Raw genomic sequence first — 24,647 nt, 5'->3', positions numbered from 1 at the left:
AAAAAATTTAAGATTTAAGTTAAATAGAAATTGAATATTTTTAAACGAATAATTTTTTTAATTTAATGTTAAATAGTCGTACGATTCAATTATTTATTTTTTATTAATTTATAGAATTTGTTACGAAATCTAATTTGCGAACAACTTGATTATTTTTTAGATTTCTTGTTGCATTTTTTGTTGGATTTTTTTTGTTGTGGTACTTTTGGAGTACTTTTTTTAGTTTTCTTAGTGAAATAGTCACATTTAGTAGAGGACGAATATTCTTTTAATTCCATTGTATTATTGTTCGTAGGTATGAACGCGTGGTATTGCAGTGTACCAGGTACGGTTTGGGCATCATCAAATCTTTTCTTTAATGTTTGAGCTGTCTGAATATAATCGTCTTTGCTACTGTAGAAAGTTAGTGTTTCTTTACAATAATTTTGAGTCCAATCAAAGAGAGCTTTTGCTGTTAAAATTCTATTTTCTACAGAGCATTGGAGACTATAACGTGCAGCATTTCTTTTTATGTTTGCCCCAATTCCATCACAGGCTCCCTTCCCATGAGCCGTAGCATGGAAATGCCATTCAGCTAATATTCCAAAATCTGCCTGGTGATTTAAAAGATTCTCGAAATTTTTTTTATTTTTAAAATGTTGACCAGCACCGTCTGTACTATAGTACAACTTCTTAGGCTTAAAATTGTTTTTCAAATAGTCGATTATAATTTTTTGATATTGGTAAACGGCAACAGAATCGTGATTGAGATTATCAGATATTATTGCTATACTTTTGTGCTTCAGTTCTTCACATTGTTTATAATAAACAACCACTGTAAATATAGTGGCTTGGTCGTTATTCCAATGGAAGGACTGAGCAGAATTTTGTAGGACAAACTCATAATTTTCAGCGAAATCACATGAAATTATAAATTCATCATTTTGAAGAGAACTTTTCAGATCTTTCAAAAATGATGATTGCTCCTTAGCAATAAAATGATGTGATTTCAATTTAATTAGTTTCTGACAAAATTGAGCAATAAAATCGTCTGTACTCATTACGATGGTGTTTAAACAACATCTATCTGTTTGGGTCCAAGATTCAAATTTCATCTCCTCGATTTCATTTTCTTCAAAATATTTAATTAAATTATTTTTAACATTAACATCACCAGGACAGACTTTGCAACTTCCTAGATAACAATCACTTATTGGATTGAGACAAATCACAAGTTTGATACAATCATAGTAGTTTTCCAAAGTAATTTCTGATCTGTTTCCTAAATTTTTGAGGTCGATGCTATCTATCATTAATCGCATATTTTCGTGATATACGCAGACACATACTGTATGAGTTCCGCTGCTTCCTGCTAAAACGCAATGTGCTGGTCTCAATTGGGCAAATTTCGAAAAGCTTATTTCAGTTTCTTTATTTTCTAATTTAAAAAGAGAGTACAATTCTTTCAGGTTACATAAGATTAGTCTTTTTTGTACATGCTCCCCACTTCCATCACTTTTTCGAACAGATACAAAATCTTTCATCCCTGGTAAAATGCGACTATTATCATCTTGATTATAAAATTCTTTTACCAGATTTTCGATGGTAAGACTTAACGGTCTTCCTTTCTTTGGGGTGGGAAGTGCTAAAATCCCCTGTTCTGAAACTAGCTTTTTTGCCACTCTGACGCTGCGTTCAGATGCACCAAACATTGACATAATTTTCTCTCTGCCCCAGCAACTAGGTGCAAGTGTAAGAAGCTGAATTTTTTCGGCTTTATTAGACGTCGATTTAAATTTTGCAATAATTTTTTCTAATACATCAACACCAGCCTTATGATTCGAGTCATCACATTTTGTTTTTGAAGGGAACATACTTTAAACAAAATTAGCATCCTTATCCTCATCATCATTATCACATTTCTCAGTTTCAGTACCAGAAGAATCGATATTAGGAGAAATAGTTTCATCCAAAGAAACAGGATCAAAAGAATCAATTTTAGGCAAAGACGCGTTTAATTCACCTTGAGAAGAATGGACATTTTTTAATTTAGATAGCTCTTTTCTACAAAGTGAACAAATTTTCGAACATTCTGGTATATTCGGAAATTGTTCTCGAATTATCTTCGAAACAAGACGTAGATCATTTGATTTGTGATTCGTTTTTCCAAGAGGATTTATACATACATTTCGCCAAACATGAAGTTTCGAGAAATTTGTTTCTTCTGCCATTATGACTTGAATTTAATTTATAAGCAAATTACGATTGAAAATACAACGGGAACTGAAAAGCAAAACTGAATAAAAATTATTTTTCGAGAGACTTACCTTGCCTTGAAGAAGAATATTCACAAAATATATTTTGCGAAAAAAAATTTTGAATACAGTCTGCCTCTTATATACCTACAGATATCAATGTCACTTTCGAGTTTCAGAAAAAGCCGCAGCCATCTAGGGAGAACTCGAGAAACTAATAAACGCGGAAAGATTTAAAACCAAAGAAACATTTAAATATTAAATAGGAATTTATGAAACATCAATATTTTTTCCAAAATTACTCATTTTAATCTATAATAATAATTGTTCCTTATAAAACTTCTTTCTTTATTTTATTGAAAAGAATGAAGATAAAACAGTGATATTTATGTCGCTCAACGTCGCAGCGCCGGCGTAACGTACAGAACCCGGGCGCACCGCTTACTTTGTTTTCAATTTTCTTCTAAAGTTCTGGTCATCCCAATATGAAACTTATATGATTTTTTCGGGAAAAGTGTCAGCTTTCCAATAAAAATTTTAAAAAATTTTTTTAAAATACCCATTAGGGTCAAAATTAAAAAATAAACTTTATTTTTTAAAAAAATGGGGTTAAAATTTTTTTTAAAAATCTTTTTGTAAAATTTTTAGAAAGTAGACGAAAAATGCTTTAAATTCATTACTGAAACATTAAAATCCATAAATTTTTATAAAAGTTATATTGTTTTGAAAATGGCAGTGTTACTTAAAATGTCAAAAGTTTAACCCCCACTATTTTCTACAATTTTTTGTTTAAAGAGCTAATATTTTACAAATTTATTACTTTAATATAGGACAACAATTTCCCAAATTCCAAGCCAATCCCAAGACTTTCAAATTTGGGCTGGGACGTTTGGGAAATAATGCCTCATGCGCATCGTACATAACATTAAACAGTTTACACTTCGTCACATAATATTTAATGTCCGCTGATTCATCAATCACTGGCTTAATTAATTTTTTACATCCTCCGATGCATAACACTTCGAAACGGTTTAGGCGTCTATAATCAAGAGATGATTTTTTCGTTTTTCTTTTGGCTTCTTCCACTTTCATTATTAAATCATTGTATTTTTCCACCGAGTCAATAAGAAAAGAGTTAATGTTCTTGCACTCATCCACTATACTTTCATAAAAGTTTTCTTTCATTTTCTCTTTTTCATTTAAATTATCAACGGCCTCACTATTAATTACTGCTGCACTGTAAAAAATTTAGGGAGTTAACGGACTCGGGAGTTGGGAGTGAAATTTTTCGAGTTAAAAATCAACTCCAAAAGAGAGTTAATTTCTAACTCCCTTCATTCAACACCCGCGCGAGTTATTTTTTCCATGGGGAGTTAGCATTTGGGTGTTAAATTTTAACTCTCTTTATTTAACTCCCCAATGGGTGCGACTTTTATAGACTCCCCGGGGGAGTTAAAATTTAACTCATTTTTTTTACAGTGTGTGTCACTTATGATTATAATATTAGTTTTATTTTAAGCACCTTCGCTTGTCTCGTCAATAATTATACTGACGATAATTCAAAATAAGTATCGAAAATCAAATCAATTTTATTCATAAATTGGATAGACAAAAAGATGACGTTTTCCTTTATATTTCAAAAACAATACACAGCAATCAAATAGATGCTAAATACAAAGGAAGGAATACAAACAAGCCTATAATATCATGATTTCGTATTTTATATGAAAAAGATAATTAATAAATTTTAAATTTAATTTAATGGATGCTTAAAGAATTACATTTCCAACATTTTAAACAATTAAAAACTGCATTTTAATAAAAATAAAAATTTTTTATTAATAAGAAACGATTTTGGTGACATTGCACGCGGCTGCTTGGGCACTTCGCAGTTTGCCCGGCACGAACTGTGTCAAAGCCCGAAATAAATTAGCATTTCGGACTTTGCCCAAAACAGCCTGGGCAAACTGCGAAGTGCCCGGGCTTTTTTTTTAGTTTCGATAAATTAAATTTTTTTTAGTTTCAATAAATTAAATTTTTTTTAATTTAAATAAAATAAAAATTTAAAACAAATAAATAAAATTAATTTTAACATTAAATAAGGTTCGAATTGATTATAATTTCAATTATTGGTGGAAAAATAATAAAACTAATAGGGTCATTTGGGGTAAATGTAAATAGTTGATTTTTCATCTTTATTTAAAGATTTTAAATTAAGTAACACGGCAATATTTTAACCTCAGCTCAAGAGGTTCTGAGTATTGCCGATATTTTTTTTTAACAATTGACAATGTCATACTCTCAAGTTATCTCTTAATCAGGGTTGCCACGCTTTTGCTCATTTCAAATTCCCTGACTTTTCCACGTTAAAAAACGGAATTAGGTTTTTAATTAGGTTTTTATCTAGGTTTTTAAAAGTACATTTATATTTTACAAAATTAAATAATTCCAATTAATATTTTTAAAAATTTTACAATCAAACCTTTTTTTTCAAATTAGACAACTTCTAAAAAGTTATTATAAAACATGAAGATATTGATGCATGCATCCAGAGCTGTGAAAGCGTCTTAAAAATGGCCCAGTGATAAAATCATTATTTTATATTATAAGAATATATTGTTACTGTAACTTATTTAATAGTATATTGTGCAACACCTTTTGGTTTTGATAAAAAAAGCTGTTTGGAAACGCTAGTTGACGCCAACATACGTACTGTTTAGCAGGGTTTGGAACGTATATTACCGCACGTAATATACGTGGTTTTCTACGCGTATATTACTGTAAAAAACAGGTATTCTACAAATAGAAAACAAATACCTATGTATATCACCAAAAAAAATCCAAAAGTTTAAGAACTTTGCCGCACTAGTGCAGCAAAGTACTGTTTTGCGCCTACTTTACAGGCATGCAAAGTATTACTTTCCTTACAGGTGTTGCACAAAATTACTTTCATCACTGTAATTGAAGGGCTACATAAAATAAGGGGACGAACGCGAGGCTTGGAAGGGATACTACCAGTCGGGTAGCAGTGACAATCCTTGATATCATCCCTTTCCACCACGCGTTCGTCACCTTATTTTATGTAGTCCTTCAATTCAATTGAGCGGATGGGAAGAAGAACTCGATGTGACGCTCCGCTGCACGCTGTATTGTCAGTCAAGAGTTCCAAATGCCAATAAAATTAAAGTTTGAAATTTGAAATTTTAAAAAGTGCTACATTATAGAAAATAAAGAGGCGCATCTTTTTTTCCTTTGAATTTTTTTTATAGGACAATTAGTTTAAATAGTAAGTGCAAAAAACTAAAAAAATTTTATTTTTATTTTTCATTCAATTTTAAAACACAAATCACCCAGTAAACAATAACTAATTGAAATAAATTAAAAAGAATTCACAAAGAGTTTCAGTGAATCCCGCTTTGTGACAAATACGAATTGGAGCTATGTTGCAATTTTCCTGAATTCGTCAAACTGTATTGAACTTCCAAACCTTCTATTCATACTAATTCAATGGACAAGTTTTGGGGCCTTTAATTTTTTTTAATTCGTCAGCACGAATTCAATGCATGCCTTGGTCATTTCTTACGAATGCGAATTCGTTTGCACAACTTCAGGCAAATTGAATTGAATTCAATCGAATATACAAAGAGCTTGAATGATTCCCGCTTTCTACCAAAAATCTTAATTCATTTCAATCCGTTTGAATTAGTTTTTTTTTACTGGGCATCGTAGTTAAGACAAATATTGATAAAATTAATCGGTATTTGATATACAAACTCGTTAGGGTCTATAGAAGACGATAACATATCAAAAAACTTAAAAATTATTAATTGTTTAATAATATTTAATTATTATTAATGATCTACCAGCAATCACATTTTCTTACCTTCGCCGACAAAAAGTCAGTGGGGAAGTTTCGAATTAAAAGAACTTCCAGTGAGACATTTGTTCTTCAATGTATAAAGATGTTTTCTGAAAAATTTCAAATTGATTTATTGAAAAGTTTAGAAAATATCGAAGTTTAAACAAATTGCGCGTGGCGCGCTAGCGAGTCGCCGTGTATAGAGAATTATATTCTGTGTATAAATGATCTGCTTCTCATAACTTTTACATATACATTTATTTACTATCGCAAATAAATTGTTTTAAATTTATTTATATTGATAAATTAAAATTGATTTAATGTTTAAATTAATAAATTTTTACTAAATGAATAGAATAAAATATTATTTATATTACCTATATGAATAAATATTTTTCTTATTAATTTGTTATTTAAAAATATTTTTATGTATAAAATTTTCAAATATCTATAATAATAATGTGGACAAGAAAATATTTTCAAACTTTCCATTTTCAATATTTAAATTTCTTATTTACAAATTATTATTGATAGTTCGTAATTATTTCGTTATTTACGTTACAAATTATTGTTAAAAATTTTTACGCTTTAAGAATGTGAAATATTACCTTTAACGTTATTGTTAAAATATGTCATTAGAACGAAAAAGGAAATATTTATGATGCTTCAAAAGAAAAGTGGAAAAATTTAATTAATGTATATCTAGTATTTCATTAAATATGTTATTAAAATGCCTTAACATTAGTTTGAGTTATTTATTAACATTTATTAGTATTTAAAAAATATTTTATTTATTTTTATTTTCACATATTAAAATGTGTTTAATTATAATAATTTAATATAAGGTTTCAATATTATATATTACATTTAAAAAATGTTTAAATAATTTTATTATTTATTATTATAAAAGTTTAATATAATTGAAAACAATTTATTTGCGATAGTAAATAAATGTATATGTAAAAGTTATGAGAAGCAGATCATTTATACACAGAATATAATTCTCTATACACGGCGACTCGCTAGCGCGCCACGCGCAATTTGTTTAAACTTCGATATTTTCTAAACTTTTCAATAAATCAATTTGAAATTTTTCAGAAAACATCTTTATACATTGAAGAACAAATGTCTCACTGGAAGTTCTTTTAATTCGAAACTTCCCCACTGACTTTTTGTCGGCGAAGGTAAGAAAATGTGATTGCTGGTAGATCATTAATAATAATTAAATATTATTAAACAATTAATAATTTTTAAGTTTTTTGATATGTTATCGTCTTCTATAGACCCTAACGAGTTTGTATATCAAATACCGATTAATTTTATCAATATTTGTCTTAACTACGATGATTTATGTTTTAAAATTGAATGAAAAATAAAAATAAAATTTTTTTAGTTTTTTGCACTTACTATTTAAACTAATTGTCCTATAAAAAAAATTCAAAGGAAAAAAAGATGCGCCTCTTTATTTTCTATAATGTAGCACTTTTTAAAATTCAAAATTTCAAACTTTAATTTTATTGGCATTTGGAACTCTTGACTGACAATACAGCGTGCAGCGGAGCGTCACATCGAGTTCTTCTTCCCATCCGCTCAATTATTGTTTTCCAGAATTTTTAACTGAAATTCTTTTTTAAATTAATTATTTTTATTAATTTTTGAAAAATATCTTTCAAAATTTTCAATTCCTTTTGTTTACAATTTAATTTTACGAAATTTCAACTATTATTCGGAAATTCTTTAATCAAATATATATTAGAAAATAAAAACTTCAAATAACTTAAAAAAAATTCAATTAAACTTTTTCAATAAAATTAAATGTAAAAATTTTTTAGTTAAAAGTATGAAAAATTTAAACATTCAAAAATTATAATTTGAAACCTTTACAAAATTTAATTATTTTTATAAATTCTGCTATAATACTTTCTCTTTAAATTTGAATTAGTAAAAATAAAAATATTGACTAGGTATATAATTGGAATTAGGTAGTGACTGACTTTTCGCTTTTGAATTAGTAAATTTTACTATTAAAGTAGAAACGCGACTATTTATTAGTAAACTCTGCTAATTCAAAAGCAAAAAGTCAGTCACTAATTCAAATTAGAAAACATTTTTACCAATTCCAATTTAGAGAGTTTAATATTCATTTATAGTATCTAAAATTTTAACTGAAATTTATATTTAAATCAATTTTTATTAGAAAATTGTACGAGACTTCAATTATTTAAGTACACAGAAAAAAATGCGAATGGTAAAAACAACCACATTTGTGTTGGTAGAAAAAAGTAGTTAGAACTACCATATTCAGCAGCATTTTAACTACACTTCCTCAGTTAGTGGAACCAAAATGAAGTAGTTGGTTTTATGTAGTTAAAATAACTACTTTACGTAGTTGAAGTAACTAACAGATGCTTGTAAATGGCTCAACTATAGTGTAGTAGTAAAAACTATTGTTAAAAATAGTTAATTTTACTATTGTGGTAGCAAAAATAACTATTTTGTATTAGTTGCAAACAAAATGAGACTTACTGTTTTTATATAGTAAATACAACCTCTGAAAGTTGTTACTTTTATGATTTATGTAGTTAAAACAACTATTTCTTACTAGTTGCAGAGAAAGAAAGAAATTTACTGTTTTCATATAGTAAAATCAATAATTGTTGAAAATAGTTATTTTTACTGTTTATGCAGTTGAAAAGATCATTTTTTTCTACAGAGAAAAAACGTGAGTGGTAAAAACATCCACATATATGTGCAGTTAAAAAAATATAGTTAAAACTACCATATTCAGCAGCATTTTAACTAAACTTCCATAGTTAGTGGAACTAAAATTGAATAGTAGGTTTTATGTAGTTAAAATTACTACTACACGTTATGATTGTGAATAACTCAACAATAGTGCAGTAGTTAAAAGTATTGTTAAAAATAGTTATTTTCGGAATTCCTGTAGTAGAAAAGAACCAATTCTTACTAGCTTTTAATAATTTATCTCTATGGTGGTAAGAAACATTTATTTTTATGTTATTTTTACTATATGAAAATAGTAAGTTTAATTTTTTTATAACTAGTAAAAAGTGGATGATTTTACTACAGAAATTCTGAAAATAACTATTTTCAACAGTACTTTTAACTACTGCACTATCGTTGAGTCATTTAAAATCATATGCTGGCTACATTTCAACTAAGTCCTTGAGCTTAAAAAATTAGTTACTGCAACTAAACGGAGTAGTTATTATGACTGAATCTAAGAAGAATGTCCTCAAGTACAATGCCAGTCATCGTAGCGTGCGAGCGTGGTTAGGTGGTTAGGTTATCGGTTTGCGAATGTTAGGGTCGTGCGTTCAATCCCCGGCGTTTGGGGATTTTTCTCTGTTAGGTGTATAAGAATTTAATATATAAATTATATATGAACAAAAATAGGTAAGAGAAAATATAAAAATATGGACCTCAATAATAATAAAAAACAAATAAATAATTTCATTTTACTACTTTAAATAGTTAATTTAACTATTTTTTACAGTTGTTACAAGTAAAATTTGTTACGGGCGCCTATAGGAACTATGAAAATTTAGTTACTGCAACTAAATGAAGCAGTTAGTATGACTAACAACAAATAGTTAAGATAACTGTTTTAGTAGTTAAATTTACTGTAAAAATGGTATTTATTACTACATTTTACAGTTAGACTAACTATTCTGTCATAGTTCATTTTACTAAATAATGTTACGGGCGCCTATAGGAACTACAGGAAATATAGTAAAAAAGTAGTCAAATTTACCATATTTTTTTTGTGTGACAAAAATAAATAATTTATTGATGAATTGAATGTTTTTTAAAATTGAACTCTCATTTAAAGAATTTTATCAACAAATTTTTAAATAAGTAATTAAAATTCTTTTGACAAATTTCAATAAAAGTTTTAAGAATAATTTCATTTTTCGAGAAATTAGATTAAAAAACCGCTGCCAAGTTGTATATTTTTTTTATAATTTTGGTGCTCATTTCATGAACACTTTACTTCCTCATGGAGATAAAAATAATAGAAATATATAAATAACTTTTTATAAATTTGATAAAAATGATTGAATTTTGAGTCAATGAATGTATTTTTAAATACCCTACAAGATAGTTACAATAATTTAATAGTTAAATAAAAATTTTCAAACAAAAAAGCTAAAAAAAATGTCATTTTTTACAATTTTTAGTTTTTAAAATACCAATAATTTCGAAATTTATTATCGAATTAGGTTCAAAAATAGGTCAATCGAAGCGTTTTTTAATGTTCTACAAGTTGATAACGATAATTTAAAAGTTACTTCTACGTTTTTAAAAAAAAAAAAAAAAAAAAAGTTTTAAAAGTTTTTAAAAGTTTTTTTTTTTTTTTTAAAAGTTTAATAACTCCGGTTAATATGGACGAAAAATGTTCAATTAGGGCTCAAAAGATGCGTCTAAAAAAACTCTACAAATTTATGAAAAAACATTTTCATAACGCGGTGCAAAAAAGGGCACTTTTTTGCACCTTGTTATGAAAAATATCGTTCGTAACTAGTGCTAGCAGTTGCCAATTTTTGAACGAGCACTTTTTTGGAACAAACTGTAGGCGAAGGGAAGCTTCGCCTACAGTTTGTTCCAAAAAAAGTGCTCATTCAAAAATTGACAACTGCTCGCACTCGTTACGAAATATACTATTTCAAATATTAATTATTTTTTCCATTTTGTTTAACTCAACGAACAAATAAAAAATTGCATTTTGAATTGATTTAATTTTAAATAAAATTTATCTTGGAAAGTTGGTTTTCCTATTTCTTGTTTTCAATGTGGATGAAACAGAGGAGTTCGTGTAACGCGCAACTCAATTTATTGGCGCGAAACTTTGGAATATTTAAAAGTTCCTATAGAAATTGGATTCGTTCACAATTAAGGGTATAGAAACCCAACCCATCGATGAGATCCTCTTCGAATAGAAATCCGGTGCCAACGTCGAATCGAATAATCTTTAAATTTTATACCGAAACTTCAAGAAAAATAGAGAAATCAAAAGCAAAAAGGCAAAAGAAATAAAAGCAATTAAAAAGTCAAGTAATTTGGGTTTTACATAAGAAAAACAATTTATTTTCTCTACTTCAAGCTGAATTAGCATATAATTACAACTTCGTACAACCGTTCGCGACAAGTCCCAAATTCCTTCTGAGTAAACTGGCCGCTCAAGCGGGCCCAGGTACTTCTACTTTCCTGCTCTAGGTATGCGCGCGCCATCCAGGTTGGAAATTTGCCTGGTTCGAGCCGACTCAATGTTTTTGGAATCGTTTGCAATATCATAAGTATAATTATTAATAGAGATATTGAAAAAGAAATTAAACTTAAACATTTTACAATAATTAAAAATAGGTCTCTATTAATTAAATTTATAAGGATATTAGCTTTCGTTTCTTTATCTCTATCTTTGTCCCTATCGCTATCTCTATCTCTCGTTGAATTAAAATGTAAAAGACCTTTTGTATTTCTTTTAAGAAATCTCACTATCAACACTCATACATCGTACTTACAACAATCGTTTAATTCAATTATCATTCTTAAAAATTCTAAAAGTTTATTATATTTAATTATGAAGTTGACTAATCTATACACTTATGTGAAAATAGTCGTCGTTGCAAAAATGTTTATGATTTATAAAGGATTACATTTGTCAAATTTGTTTTACTAATGTTGAGTTATATATATTGAAAAGCAATGATCAAATATTAGATTTAAATTAATTAAGGATGTTAATTCAAAAGTTCAATTTTAAAATTGATGTAGTACTCATCAAGTTTCAATTTAATAATTAGATGTTAGGTGTTAATTTAAAAGCTCAATTTAAAATTGATGTAGTACTCATCAAGTTTCAATTTAATAATCGCTTGGATAGGTTGCAATTCTCTTCTTTGACATTTTATAGTTTTTACGTGACTCTTTTTAGCAAAAAAGGCTAAGTTCAATTTTATGAGACCCAGATGTTTAGGCTTTTGTTTGTAAAAAGGGGCGATACGAGATTGACCATTGCTATGTTATTTTTAGTTTTATTACTTTTACTGCAGGGTTTGGGTTTTTACTCTATTTATTGCCTTCTAGTCTGATTTCAATTTCTATAAAGTCATAAAGGGATTTGCAACCCACCGATTTCATACCATTCCTTCTAACTAGCCTGAAATAACAAATTCGAGAGATGAGATAAAAAATTGGTTTTCCCCATTTTCTCTGATTTCGTTTTTGTAAGAAAAAACGAAGAGAGAAAAGACATATTGTAATCTATATATATATATATATAATATATATTCATTTGCTTTTTCTAGTCAAATTGTCCAACGCGTAACTGTTTGCTAATCATATTATTTAATTAGTTTAATTTATTAATATCATATACATATTTTGTTATTCAAAAGTTTACCGCGCTTTCATCTCCCTCGATAGTGCTGTTTTTAACGGCGAGCTCGCGAATCTTACGCGCTCGTTACATTCGAATGTCAGTCCCGCCATCTGTCGTGACAAATGCGCGGCGGTATATCAAGTAGCATATTATCATCGCTTTACACACACACGCATACATCTCACGGTAAAACTGACATCTCCAACTTTAAACATTAATTATTCAATAAGTAAACATTAATTTGCCCTAAATATCTAATAAATAAATGCTTTAATGATTACTTTTGTCAAATTAAATAAGTTTTCCTAATTTTTTCTTTTCATTATTCACTAAATATGCTATTTAAAACACACAATATATTAGGGTGTCCGTTATTTCCCAAGTTAGCTATATACTTTTCCCACTTAATTAACATGGGATTTTTGTACTTTTTAGAAAATAATTTTTATTTCGTTTATAATACTCTTTGACTAACCAATAATGCAGGAAGGAAGAGTAAGGAGACCGAACTCTGCTTCTACAAATGTCTGAGAAATATGCACGAAAAGTGACAGACTCACTGTGTTCTAGTTGATCACCAATTAAGTCGATCATGCGCATTGAACTAAAGTTCAGTGTTGACATAGATACAAAGTGTGGTTATGTCAAGGTAAATATTACATAGTTTAAACAGTGTTAATTTTAAAAGCAAATTTATTTATTTGCAATTGTGATATTATTTAGATTTTCAAAATAATTTAATAATATATTTATGAAAAGGGAAAAATTTTGCGAAAATGGTTAAGAAGAATTGTGTTTATAACTAGAGTATATTTACATACCGTAGAAGGATAGAAGAGACTAATGTTTTTAGACTCTTTTTCTTTCTTTACATCCTGGCACACAACACATTTTTTAAATAAAATAAATAAATAATTATTAAAACGAAATGTATTGTATATGTATGTATCTCACTAAGACCGGCTAAATGTAAACATTAGAACTTACATCTCACTCGCACAATTTTTACGAGAAACAGAGACACAACACAGCTTATGCGCATGATCAACTTAATTGGAGGTTCTACACAGAGTTCGGTCTCCTTAGGGTGCGATCCCATGTGAGCAGAATACGTCGACCGAAAGCAGAAAATCATGAGAGTGAAAAGAACAACAATATCTATATATATCTCTTTTGCACTCATGATTTTCTGCTTTCGGTCGACATATTCTGTTCACATGGGATCTCATCCTTACTCTTCCTTCCTGCAATAATGCTTGATTTTACTTCTATTATGATTCCTTTAGATAGAGAAATTTTCATATTATCGCGAAAAATTTATTACACAATTTTTAAAAAGGTCAATTTCATTTTTATTGATTTTTCTGATTATTTTGCTAAATCTACTTATTAATTAATTTTTATTCGATATTTCATTGAAAGTTTCTTGTTTTATACATCCAATTTGACCATAACAATAATTTCAATTCATAAACTATCCAAGAATCACACAGTAGACTAAATCCATTTCAAATCAGGCATGTCGACTAACTTCATGTTATAGAAAAAAAATTGTTTTGCTTGTCATTTTTTTTCTTTTGAGTAAAATTGAATTTCCTTTCTTGTGTCTTGTAGATGGTCTTGTCCTCTTCACAATCCAGTTTGAAATTTGAAAAAATATTTAAAATTATAAAAATAGGGGATGATTTTCTGAAAATAATAAGATCAATTTTCTCAAAAACATCACCTTTTTTTGTTATCAAATTTTTACTACAAATTCTTAAAATAATTATGAACATTTCCTATGAATTTCAAGCGGGCTAAACCATTCTGTCAATCAAGAGAATTTTTTTTTAAATATTTATTTTTGCAAATTTCCAAATTGTTAACTTGCATTTTTAAAAACAAATGAATCGTTATAACATTGTTGACGTGAACGTTAACAATTTGAAAATTTGTAAAAATAAATTTTTCAAAAAAAAATTTTCCTGATTGCCAGAATGGTTTAGCCCGCTTGAAATTCATAGAAAATGTTTATATAAACAAGAAACTGTCAATGAAATACCGAATAAAAATTAATAAATAAGTAGATTTAGAAAAATAATCAAAAAAATCAAGAAAAATGAAATTGACCTTTTTAAAACTTGTGTAATAAATTTTTCGCGATAATATGAAAATTTTTCTATCTAAAGGAATCATAATAGAAGCAAAATCAAGCATTGTTGGTTAGTCAAAGAGTATTATAAACAAAATAAAAATTATTTTCTAAAAAGTGCAAAAATCCCATGTTAATTAAATGGGAAAAGTATTGTTATTTAGGCAGGGTTAAACGGCATCGTAAAATTTTTTCTAGTTTCAAGAATTGTTTTCAGGTCAAAAAGAAACGATTTTGACGATACCCAAATGAAAATAGCTAACTTGGGAAATAACGGACACCCTACTATATATGCACTGAAAAGTACTTTAACTTAATCAATTTTTTTTAATAACAATCACCGCTTTCATCTCAATTAAACACTGTAAATTAATTCATTAATTTTCATTCTATTCAATTTATTCATTTATTTATATATTTTTTATTGTTTTATTCCTAATTTGGAGAAATAAGTCATAGTACGCAAACAGTACGCTAGTGGTACGTTATAACGTACCACTAGCGTTCAACAAAATCGCCAGGGACAGTATGGGGACCTGACTGTATATCAGAAAATACTCTCACTTTATCTGCCGTCCTTTTTAAAAAGACACTATCTACATTTTAGCTCAATCGGAGATATTGAAGGAAACGCGTTTGCATCTGGATCTCTTAATAAAATTAAAAATGTTGTAAACAAACTTATGTTCTTGACTAATTCGGACACGCTCTTTTCATCGGTGCAAAAAAAATTTATTAATTTTAATTATTTATTAATAAAACTGTAGATAGTGCACATTTTTTATCCAAAAATTATGGAGAATACATGAAAAGTGCACTATGTGGTAGATAGTACGTTTAAAATTGCTTTGTCGGTCCACTTTCCTGTTTAAAGCGTCACTATCTACATTATTTTCTAACACAATCCTTTATTTCTGTTATATTTTTATCATTATTTTATATTTTATTTTATTTATAATTATATTATATTTTTTAATTTTGAAAATACCGAACGAAAAATGACGAACAATAGAGGGGCTGATAGTAAAAATGGTTTATAATAATAATAATGGAAGCAAAAGTAGAATAAGTGACTTGAGAGCAAAAACGGGTGAAAATGATTATGTAATTTCTTGGTAAATTAATTATATTAATGCTTAAAAAATATTGTCAATAATAAAAAAACTTATTTTATTTGAATTAATATTTTGTAATTATTATAATTAATTTATAACGAAATTACACAATCATTTTAATCTGTTTTTGCTTCTAAGTCACTTATTCTACTTTTGCTCCCGTTATTATTTTAAACCATTTTTACATAGAAAAAAAATAGTCTTGAATAAAGTCTACAAACGACATAATTTTAAGATGTAACAAAAAGTAGTCATCCTAGACTTAAAATTAGTTTGTAAAAAGAGTCTTAAAAAAAGTCGGTACTCAGGCTTGAATGAAGTCGCTATGTAGTCTTAAAAATAGCCGATAGCCAAAAAGTGGACTTAAAAGTAGTTTCCTTTTAAACTTCAATTTACTCTGCAAGTCAAAATAGTGACTAAAATAAAGCTTTCTTAAATACTTAAAAGTAGTAAATAATACAGTTCAAATTTATTTTTCTATTGCATATAAAATTATAGTTATTAAATATATTTTCTAAATAAAAAATGTTTAGAAGAAGATATGCATCATAATTCTTGTCAGAGTTTTACACATAAAGAAAACCTGGTTAATTTGACTGCTTTTTAACTATTTTTATTGCAATTTCAGGAGATGCCAGTAACAGATTGTATAATAGAAGTATCAGTAAGAAAAGTTACATTAACTATTTAAAATAATAAAATGAAATTATTTATTTATTTTCTATTATTGAAGTCCAATTTTTCATCTACTTCCATGATGACATTTGTTAACATGTACCTTATAAGTAATCATTATTTAATAATAGACAAGAAATCGGTTAATTGAATCAAATTCATTTCAGTTCAGTGTAACTATGCTTGCACTTCATATAATAAAAACTTATTTATTTATTCGGTACACAAAAGTATCAAAATCTACAGGTGACAATGGACGAAGAAAACATGTACACTCAAGGCAAAGCCATGACAACTAATGACACGTCACCTGATCACGCCCAAGCGCGTCTCCCCTTCCAGAGGACTATAGACGCTAGGGAACTAAAAACTAGTCTACATTTCGACTTCATTTTATCTGTTGAGTTCTTAAAGTTTCTACTAGTCTCGCTGAGACTACATTTAAGACTTACATATTAAAATAAGTCATAAATATGTATTGCTTTAAGATTAAGGCGTGTTAACAGTGCTCTTAAGTTAATCATGAGGCTAAAATATCGTTATACAGACTAAAATTAAGCCTGATTTTAAAATTAGTCCTTCACAGTTTTAAGACTTTTTTTTTCTGTGTACAATTTAAAAAAAAAATTCAACCCAAAAGCTCTTCATGATTTCGAGATATGTATTTATGAAAATGTGATGTTTACACACACACACATACGGAATGACATTTTTTAAAAATGTAATTTTTGAACTCCTGAGGTCAAATAACATAAAGATATGTCAAAAAATTAAACTCGAAAAATCTTGGTATTACAATACTTCCTCTATGAGGAAGTAATTGTATTAAAAATTGTTGAATCTCTGTAAAAAATTTGATTGAATGTTAATGCATAAAAGATTAATAATTAATTATACATAGAAAAGTAGATTGTGTCTATTCTATCATAAATATCTTTGTGTGAGTCAATTGCAGGTCTGCATATAAATAATATTTTCCAAAAGTTGATTTTTGATGTTATATGATGCATTATCAATCAACAATGCATTCATGCAAAAGAATTTACATTTATCCCAAATGACCCTACATTCGGAATATTAATAAAAAAATTTAATTTGTAATGTGAAAGGGTTTAATTTATTAATTTTTATACATATTTGTTATTTCTTATTGTTTATTTGGTACTCTCTTGATAGACACCCTGATGAGAAAGTCATTTATATTTCAAAACGTTTCATTGGAGAAAATTTTTATTAAAAACTGTTTCGATCAAATGTGATCTTTTTCTCAGTGAAATGTATATTTTTTTTAAAGCGCGTTAATTATATAGAGAAAAGAGAAGTGCATAGAAAAAGAGAAATAATTTTTTCCTTTCTTTTTTTTAAGGTTCGAGTGGAAAGTGCTGATGACCATGACAGGACTCGAGAATTTGTTTGGAAAAGGTCTTCACATATTGCTCATTTAGTGTCACAAAAACTTTCTTCCGCTACGAGATCGATGCTTCGCCCTCCACCTGTGCCAGTTGCTGCCTAATTCCCTTTTTACACTCATATTTATAAAAAATCTTCATCCAAACTTCCTCAAGATAGAAATTGAAAATTTCAACTTCCCGTGTAAAACAAATTTTTCTTGTTTTTACATTTTTTTATTATTATAAGCGGTTTTCCATAAGTATTTTAAAGAATTGTATGGGAATTTTCTCCATACTGTCCTACAAAAAGGTAATGAAAATTATTACAATTGTTGAAATAATATAAAGAAAGAGAACAAACTTATTATTTCAAAAAGGATAAAAGATTAAAAATCATTAATTTTATTTTACATAATAAATGGGCTTACAAAAGTTCAATGCCATTTAAATATAGTAAAAGAATAAAATAGAATTAAGGGGACTTTTGGTGCAGGATTTGTAAAAACACACTTTTTTAAACTCTTAATGTAGGTGGCGTCTTCTAAATGAGGAGACAGTTTCCGAGCAAAATATTTTACATAAATTAAAAATTCAAACGGGATAAATTTCTGATACTAAGGAACATTTTACAGCAAAAAGAGAAAAATCGAATTTTCTGAAATCCTTGACCAGAAAGTCCCCTTAATTAATTTAAAAACTTGTTCACTTAAATTAAAAGGTTTATTAAAAATTCTTATATTAATTTTTTCAATTGTAATAATTTTAAGCTTTAAAATTGTAAGAGAGAAAAAACATAGATTTGAATTTTCTGACTCCCTTACTTTCGCTGCATCTCAGCTGTCTGTGCAGACATAAAACACCTATTGTGGACATAGGCTTACGATAAGAAAAAGAGGAATTATTTTCTCTTTCATGTCGGTAAAGAATTCTATTACATTTTTAATTGTATCTAAATATTTATTATTTATTTATTTACATATTTATTTAAAAAGTATTTATTCAATCATAAGGCTGATGTAGGTACTTATTGTCGGTACTTATGAAAAAATAATAGCATTACGGTAAAATCGGGTATGTAGATTATAAATATCACATTGTGATAGAATAAGAAAATGTGATCCTCATTTTTTTGTAAATAAATTATATTGCCAAATTAATTTCTTGTCATATTTCTCTACCCTGCTAAAAATTAAATCAGGAATAATGGGAAAATTTCAGAAATTTTGATGTTTTGTGATTATTTTGACGTTTCCTGAAGTTTTCTGATGTTTTATGAATTGTGACTATTTCTCACTGAATTCATTTTTTTATTTGCAGTTTCCCACCGAAAGATAGTGGGTAAATATACCCAGGCGCGAAGTGACGCCGAGTTCAGGCTTTATAAAGATTGGCCGAGCATTGGTCAACCATTGATTGAGCATGAGTGAATCAGCGAGAGCAGGACTGATCGAAGCTTTAATGTAACACCGATTCCAGACTGCAGCGCGAGCCTTGATTCAGCATTGAACACCAATGCTCAATCAATGCTGCGGACGCCTAATGCAGGACTGAAACAAGACTGCTTCCACTGTTCCCAAATTTACTCGTTTCTCACGTTTATTCAATATAATGTGAATATATGAATTATTAATAATAATAATAAATATTATTGTTATTATTTTAATTCATGTGCGTATATATACATATATATTTAATGACAATAAGTTATTATTTGTAATAATTATATTATTTTCATATAAATAAGAATATATTACTAACAATAAATATCATTTGAATAGTAATTTTAAAAACATAATTTTAGTAAAAAAAGACAATTTTTCTGTTAATCGTTACATTTTTTTCTTGACTTTTAACAGACTTTTAACATTATTTATAAACATGTTCACATTTTTTATTCACAACACAACACACAATTTTATTATTTTATATAAACGCTTATAACAAAGAATGAAAAATATTCGCTCGCATGTGGGATCGAAACTCACGCACCTCGCCCCTAACGCATACCGGAAGTTCTCAACGCACGCATTTAAACCGCTCGGCCACAGAAGGCTGGAAGGCTTCTCGCCTAATCTACTATGAAGGAGTTTACACCGTAAGCCTTAAATATAAGCCTCCGCGCGCATAAACGGATATACCTCCAGGAGCATATATTTGCGCCTGCGCGAACACGTGGTCAAGGCAAACTCTTTCACAACACAGCTGTAGGCAAACACTTTGCGCAGACGCAAGTATATCCTCATGGAGGCATATCCGTTTATGCTCGCGGAGGCTTATATTTAAGGCTTACGATGTAAACTCCTTCTATATCAATGCCAGTGCCGTCACTCAACATGGGACACCAATGTTCGTCCCATACTCGTTTCAAGTCTCAGTAATCTTGTTACAATATTCAGTTTCTTTATTACCGTGTGCACTGTACAATATTATCTATAAATATTTATAAATTATTTAATATTAAAATATTTTTTCTGATAATTTTATAAGTTAAATTATATATTATTTTTTTTCTCGCACAGTGTCAAATTATTATTTTCAAAGTTCAAGAGTTTCGTTTATCTGAAAAATTTTCAGTGAAAAAAATGTTCATTAGGTAGTAATAAATATTTATGCCTAGTAGTTTTACACTAGAATTAACTGTTTACTGAATATTATCAAAAATATATTTTTCGTCAAACGCGCGCAACTAAACACAAATACCACCATCCCATCTACTCAATGCACTCCCCGCCTGTGACGTCATGAGGGGAAAGCATTGTGTAGATGGGATGGTGGGAGCACGACAATCGCAACGTCGCGCTGTAATGTCTCAAGGTTATTTGTGTTTAGTCGCGCGCGTTTGACGAAAAATATATTTTTGATAATATTCAGTAAACAGTTAATTCTAGTGTAAAACTACTAGGCATAAATATTTATTACTACCTAATGAACATTTTTTTCACTGAAAATTTTTCAGATAAACGAAACTCTTGAACTTTGAAATAATAATTTGACACTGTGCAAGAAAAAAAAATAATATATAATAATTTAACTTTATTGATATGAATCTTATATAATTAATATAAATATTATACACTAAATAAATATTAATATTTATTTACCAATTGATATCTTAATAATAATAATAATACTTATTATATTATTTAATAATAATTAATAATAAGAATAATAATTTTTAAATAGTATAAAAAATTACTAAAAATTATCAGAAATAATATTTTAATATTAAATAATTTATAAATATTTATATCTAATAGTGTTAAGTGCACACGGTAATAAATAAACTATCAAGATTGATTCAAGCTTGAATAAAGTTGAAGCTCCACTGACGAAGATTGACCGAGTGTTAAATCGAGCATGGGACGAACATTGGTGTCCCATGCTGAACCAATATTGAGTGACAATGATATAAAGACTGCTTCAACTCTGGGTTACCCACGCTGGGCGTTCAAGACTCAGTCAAGTTTCAACCCATCGTCAGCACTGGTCTTTCGCGCCTGGGTAAAGTAGGTATACCGTTGAAACTTCAAATTTGTGAATAGCTCTTTTTTCACAATATAGAATTAATTATGGGTCTATTATTGTTACGAGCTTCGGTTCTCTAACGTGATTTTTATTACTCAAAAGTTTTGCAATTTTAACATTTCAAGTGAAATGAATATAAATTTTGTAGGGTAACTGTACCAATTGTCGAGGGTTTTAGGCAACATGTGACTTTGACATTTTTTTTCTCGGAAGTAAATGCACTTTAAAATTTGATTTTTGGATATTTGGACGAAGGATCTAATAATGTTTAATATTCATATTTATTTTTTTAATATAAACTAAATTGTTAAGCAAAAAATATATTTAAAAGTCAATCGAGCAAAAGCACCATTTGTCGATGGTCTTGTGCTAATTTCTCGAGGGTCTGTTCCAATTGTCGAGGGTATGACATTTTTAAACATATAACCCAATATAACCTAACAATTAACCTGTACAGATATTAGAAAATCGAGTAGATATTTATTTTTTCGATAAAAATATTATAGAACATTACCAGAAAACAAATATATTTATTTAACTATAATTGAATAATTTATAATATCGATATAAAACATTTTTTTAGTAGATGATACAGGACAGAAAATTATTTAACTGTTTTTTAAACTTTTATAAATATAAGTTAATTAAATTTAATCAATTTTGTTAATCAGACATTAATTGAAAAAATAAATTAATTTAAGTCACATTAAATTTGTAAACGAATAAAATAAACTTTTATTACCTACGAACTGTAAATATAATGGTTAATTATAATTAAACTATAGTACAAAATTTTTTAGTTTTAAATAATGCATTTTTTATTAATTTTTTTTCGGTCTTCCTCGTTTTTTTTGGTTGATTATTTTCTGTTGGTTGTAAATTTTTGGAGCATTTTTTTTCTTTTTCTCTGTACCTATAAATGTTTGGCATTTATGTTTGACGTTTAGTAAATAAACACTTAACCATCGATAAATGGTGCATCAGCGAAAAAAGTGACTACACCAATTTTCGAGTCATTACCTCGAAAAATGGAACTGTCAAAAAAAAGGAACCAAATACCGATGATTTGCTTTTAAAAAATATTAAATATTTTTTTTTAACAAAAAAACATGCATACAAAATTAATTTAGTTCGTGTACAAAATTATAATAATAATTTTGTACACAAAAAGTCATTATAAATACGTTTAATTTGCATTTCTAAAAATCTGTTTTAATCAACCTGAAGTATTAAGAAAATGGAGATTCGTGTAAATTTCACAGCAGTGAATTATAATATTAATTAAATAATTATTTTAGTAGAATCGCTACGAATTTTGTATATATAAATATACAGTTGAAAATACAAAGATTATTTAGAAATTTTTTTTGTTCTTAAATATTATATATTATAGGGGAGACTGGGGCGAAAAGTTAAATTTTGCATAAATGATTTTTTTTTGGCAATATAAGCCGCTTAGATGCAAATATTTGTATATCAATATTGTAGGGCAACTTGTCCCCTACAACTTTCAATAAAAAAGTTCCTGATATTTTCGCAAAAAATACATGTTTTTTCCTTTTTTGAAAATTTTGTGTTTTTTAACTTTTCGCCCCACCCTGGGGCGAAAAGTTAAATTCTATTTTTAGCTTACTAAAACTATTTTCTGATAGGTGATAAGTAGTAGATAAGTTAAAGTATACGTAAACAAGTAATTTAGTAAATAAAAGATCTTTGTTTATTTAACAAAAGCTTTAGAATAGTTGTAAAGTTAAAAAATTGAAATTTCAAAAAAAAAAAAAAATTTTTTTGGTTTATTTCATGTGAACGGTCTTGTTTTTTGACAGAGTACTTGCCCAATGTTAAATAAATAATTTTTAAACAAATAAACCCAAAAAAACGAAAAATAAAAAAAAAATTTTAATAACATGTAAAAATACATTTAACTTTTCGCCCCACCCATTATTTAACTTTTCGCCCCAGGGTGCGTTTTTGGCTTTAAAAACAAATATAAAAAATCTGACTAAAGATATTTAGCAAATACTGTCAGGTATCTCTTCAGGGGACCTAAATAATGAAGTAAAAAAATCGCGGTGAGAATAAATGCAAAAAATATACTTAAAAGTTGATATTTTCTTTTACGAAAAAATTTTCAAAAGTAGGTTGAAAAAAAACATTCAATATAGACACCACAAAAATGAACAGAATTGCACACAACTCCGGACATGTATTTAGGGTGATAACACCCTTCTATAATTAAAATTGCAATGCTCTAACTATTCCCGTTCGAAAGATAATAATTTTAACGGTTTTGTCAGTTTAACTTTTCGCCCCAGTCTCCCCTACTATTTATCTAAAAAAGAAAATTATTATCCTCGACAATTGGTGCAGTTACCCTATTTATCAATTTATAGTACTTTATGCGTTTGCAGTACGGCGAATCGATTACATACCCAGTAAAATAGGCAGAATTGGCCGTGGCCCGTGAGCGAACCCAGTAAGAAACGAAAAATTGAAAAGGATTGAAATAATTCAAACTCTGTATGGTGTAGTAGAAATTATCCAATACTTTTGAATGCCATTTCTGTCCAATACTTTTCTATACCATGATAGGATTCAAGCATTCAAGCAATCTTCTGGATTTTTGTAATTTATAAGATACATACAGTGGCAGATTTTGTAAAAAGTGTTCCCAGTAAACGAAAACAAATTGAAATGAATTAAAAAGAATTCACAAAGAGCTTTCGTGAATCCCGCTTTGTGACAAATACGAATTGGAGCCATGATGCAATTTTCCCGAATTCGTGAAACTGTATTGAACTTCCGAACCTTCTATCCGTACCAATTCACTGGACAAGTTTTGAGCCTTTAATTTTTTTCAATTCCTTAGCACGAATTCAATGCATTCCTTGGCCATTTCTTTCGAATGCGAATTCGTTTGGACAAATTGGTACATATTGAATTAAATTCAATTGAATATACAAAGAGCTTAAGTGAATCCCGCTTTGTGACAAATACGAATTGGAGCCTACCAAAAATGTTAATTCGTTTCAATTCATTTGAATTAGTTTTTTTTTACTGGGTTTGTGTTCAAAGAAAAACTTGCTGAAAAATTGATTGTTTACCAATTTAACGTCATTTAAACGAGTCAGGGCCGTTATTCTGTTAGACAATAAATCATAACCTAAAAATTTCAGAGACCTTTAAACACTTTTAACCCTCTTAACTGATAATTTAATAATTATTCCTTTTTAAAATAGCAAATAAATTCATGAGTGCAGTTATTTGAAAGTAATTGAACATTCTATATGTCAACAATATTAGTATTATAT

At 28.1% G+C, this 24,647-nt stretch overlaps 1 protein-coding gene across 2 annotated transcripts in view; it reads left to right on the top strand.

Moving 5' to 3' along the window:
- LOC122502335 (protein bfr2) overlaps positions 1 to 18,968 on the top strand; it is a 64,132-nt gene extending 45,164 nt beyond the window's left edge. For both annotated transcript variants that reach the window (XM_043612325.1, XM_043612326.1), the window contains exon 7: positions 17,787 to 18,968. In XM_043612325.1, coding sequence (XP_043468260.1) covers positions 17,787 to 17,933 — 147 coding nt within the window. In that variant the 3' untranslated portion in view covers positions 17,934 to 18,968. The remainder of the gene's footprint in view (positions 1 to 17,786) is intronic.
- The last annotated feature ends 5,679 nt before the right edge of the window (positions 18,969 to 24,647 follow it).

The sequence above is a fragment of the Leptopilina heterotoma genome, unplaced genomic scaffold, assembly GCF_015476425.1.
Source record: "Leptopilina heterotoma isolate Lh14 unplaced genomic scaffold, ASM1547642v1 Lhet_228, whole genome shotgun sequence".
NCBI classification, from domain to species: Eukaryota; Metazoa; Arthropoda; class Insecta; order Hymenoptera; family Figitidae; genus Leptopilina; species Leptopilina heterotoma.
This window is presented reverse-complemented; position numbering and strand designations above follow the sequence as displayed.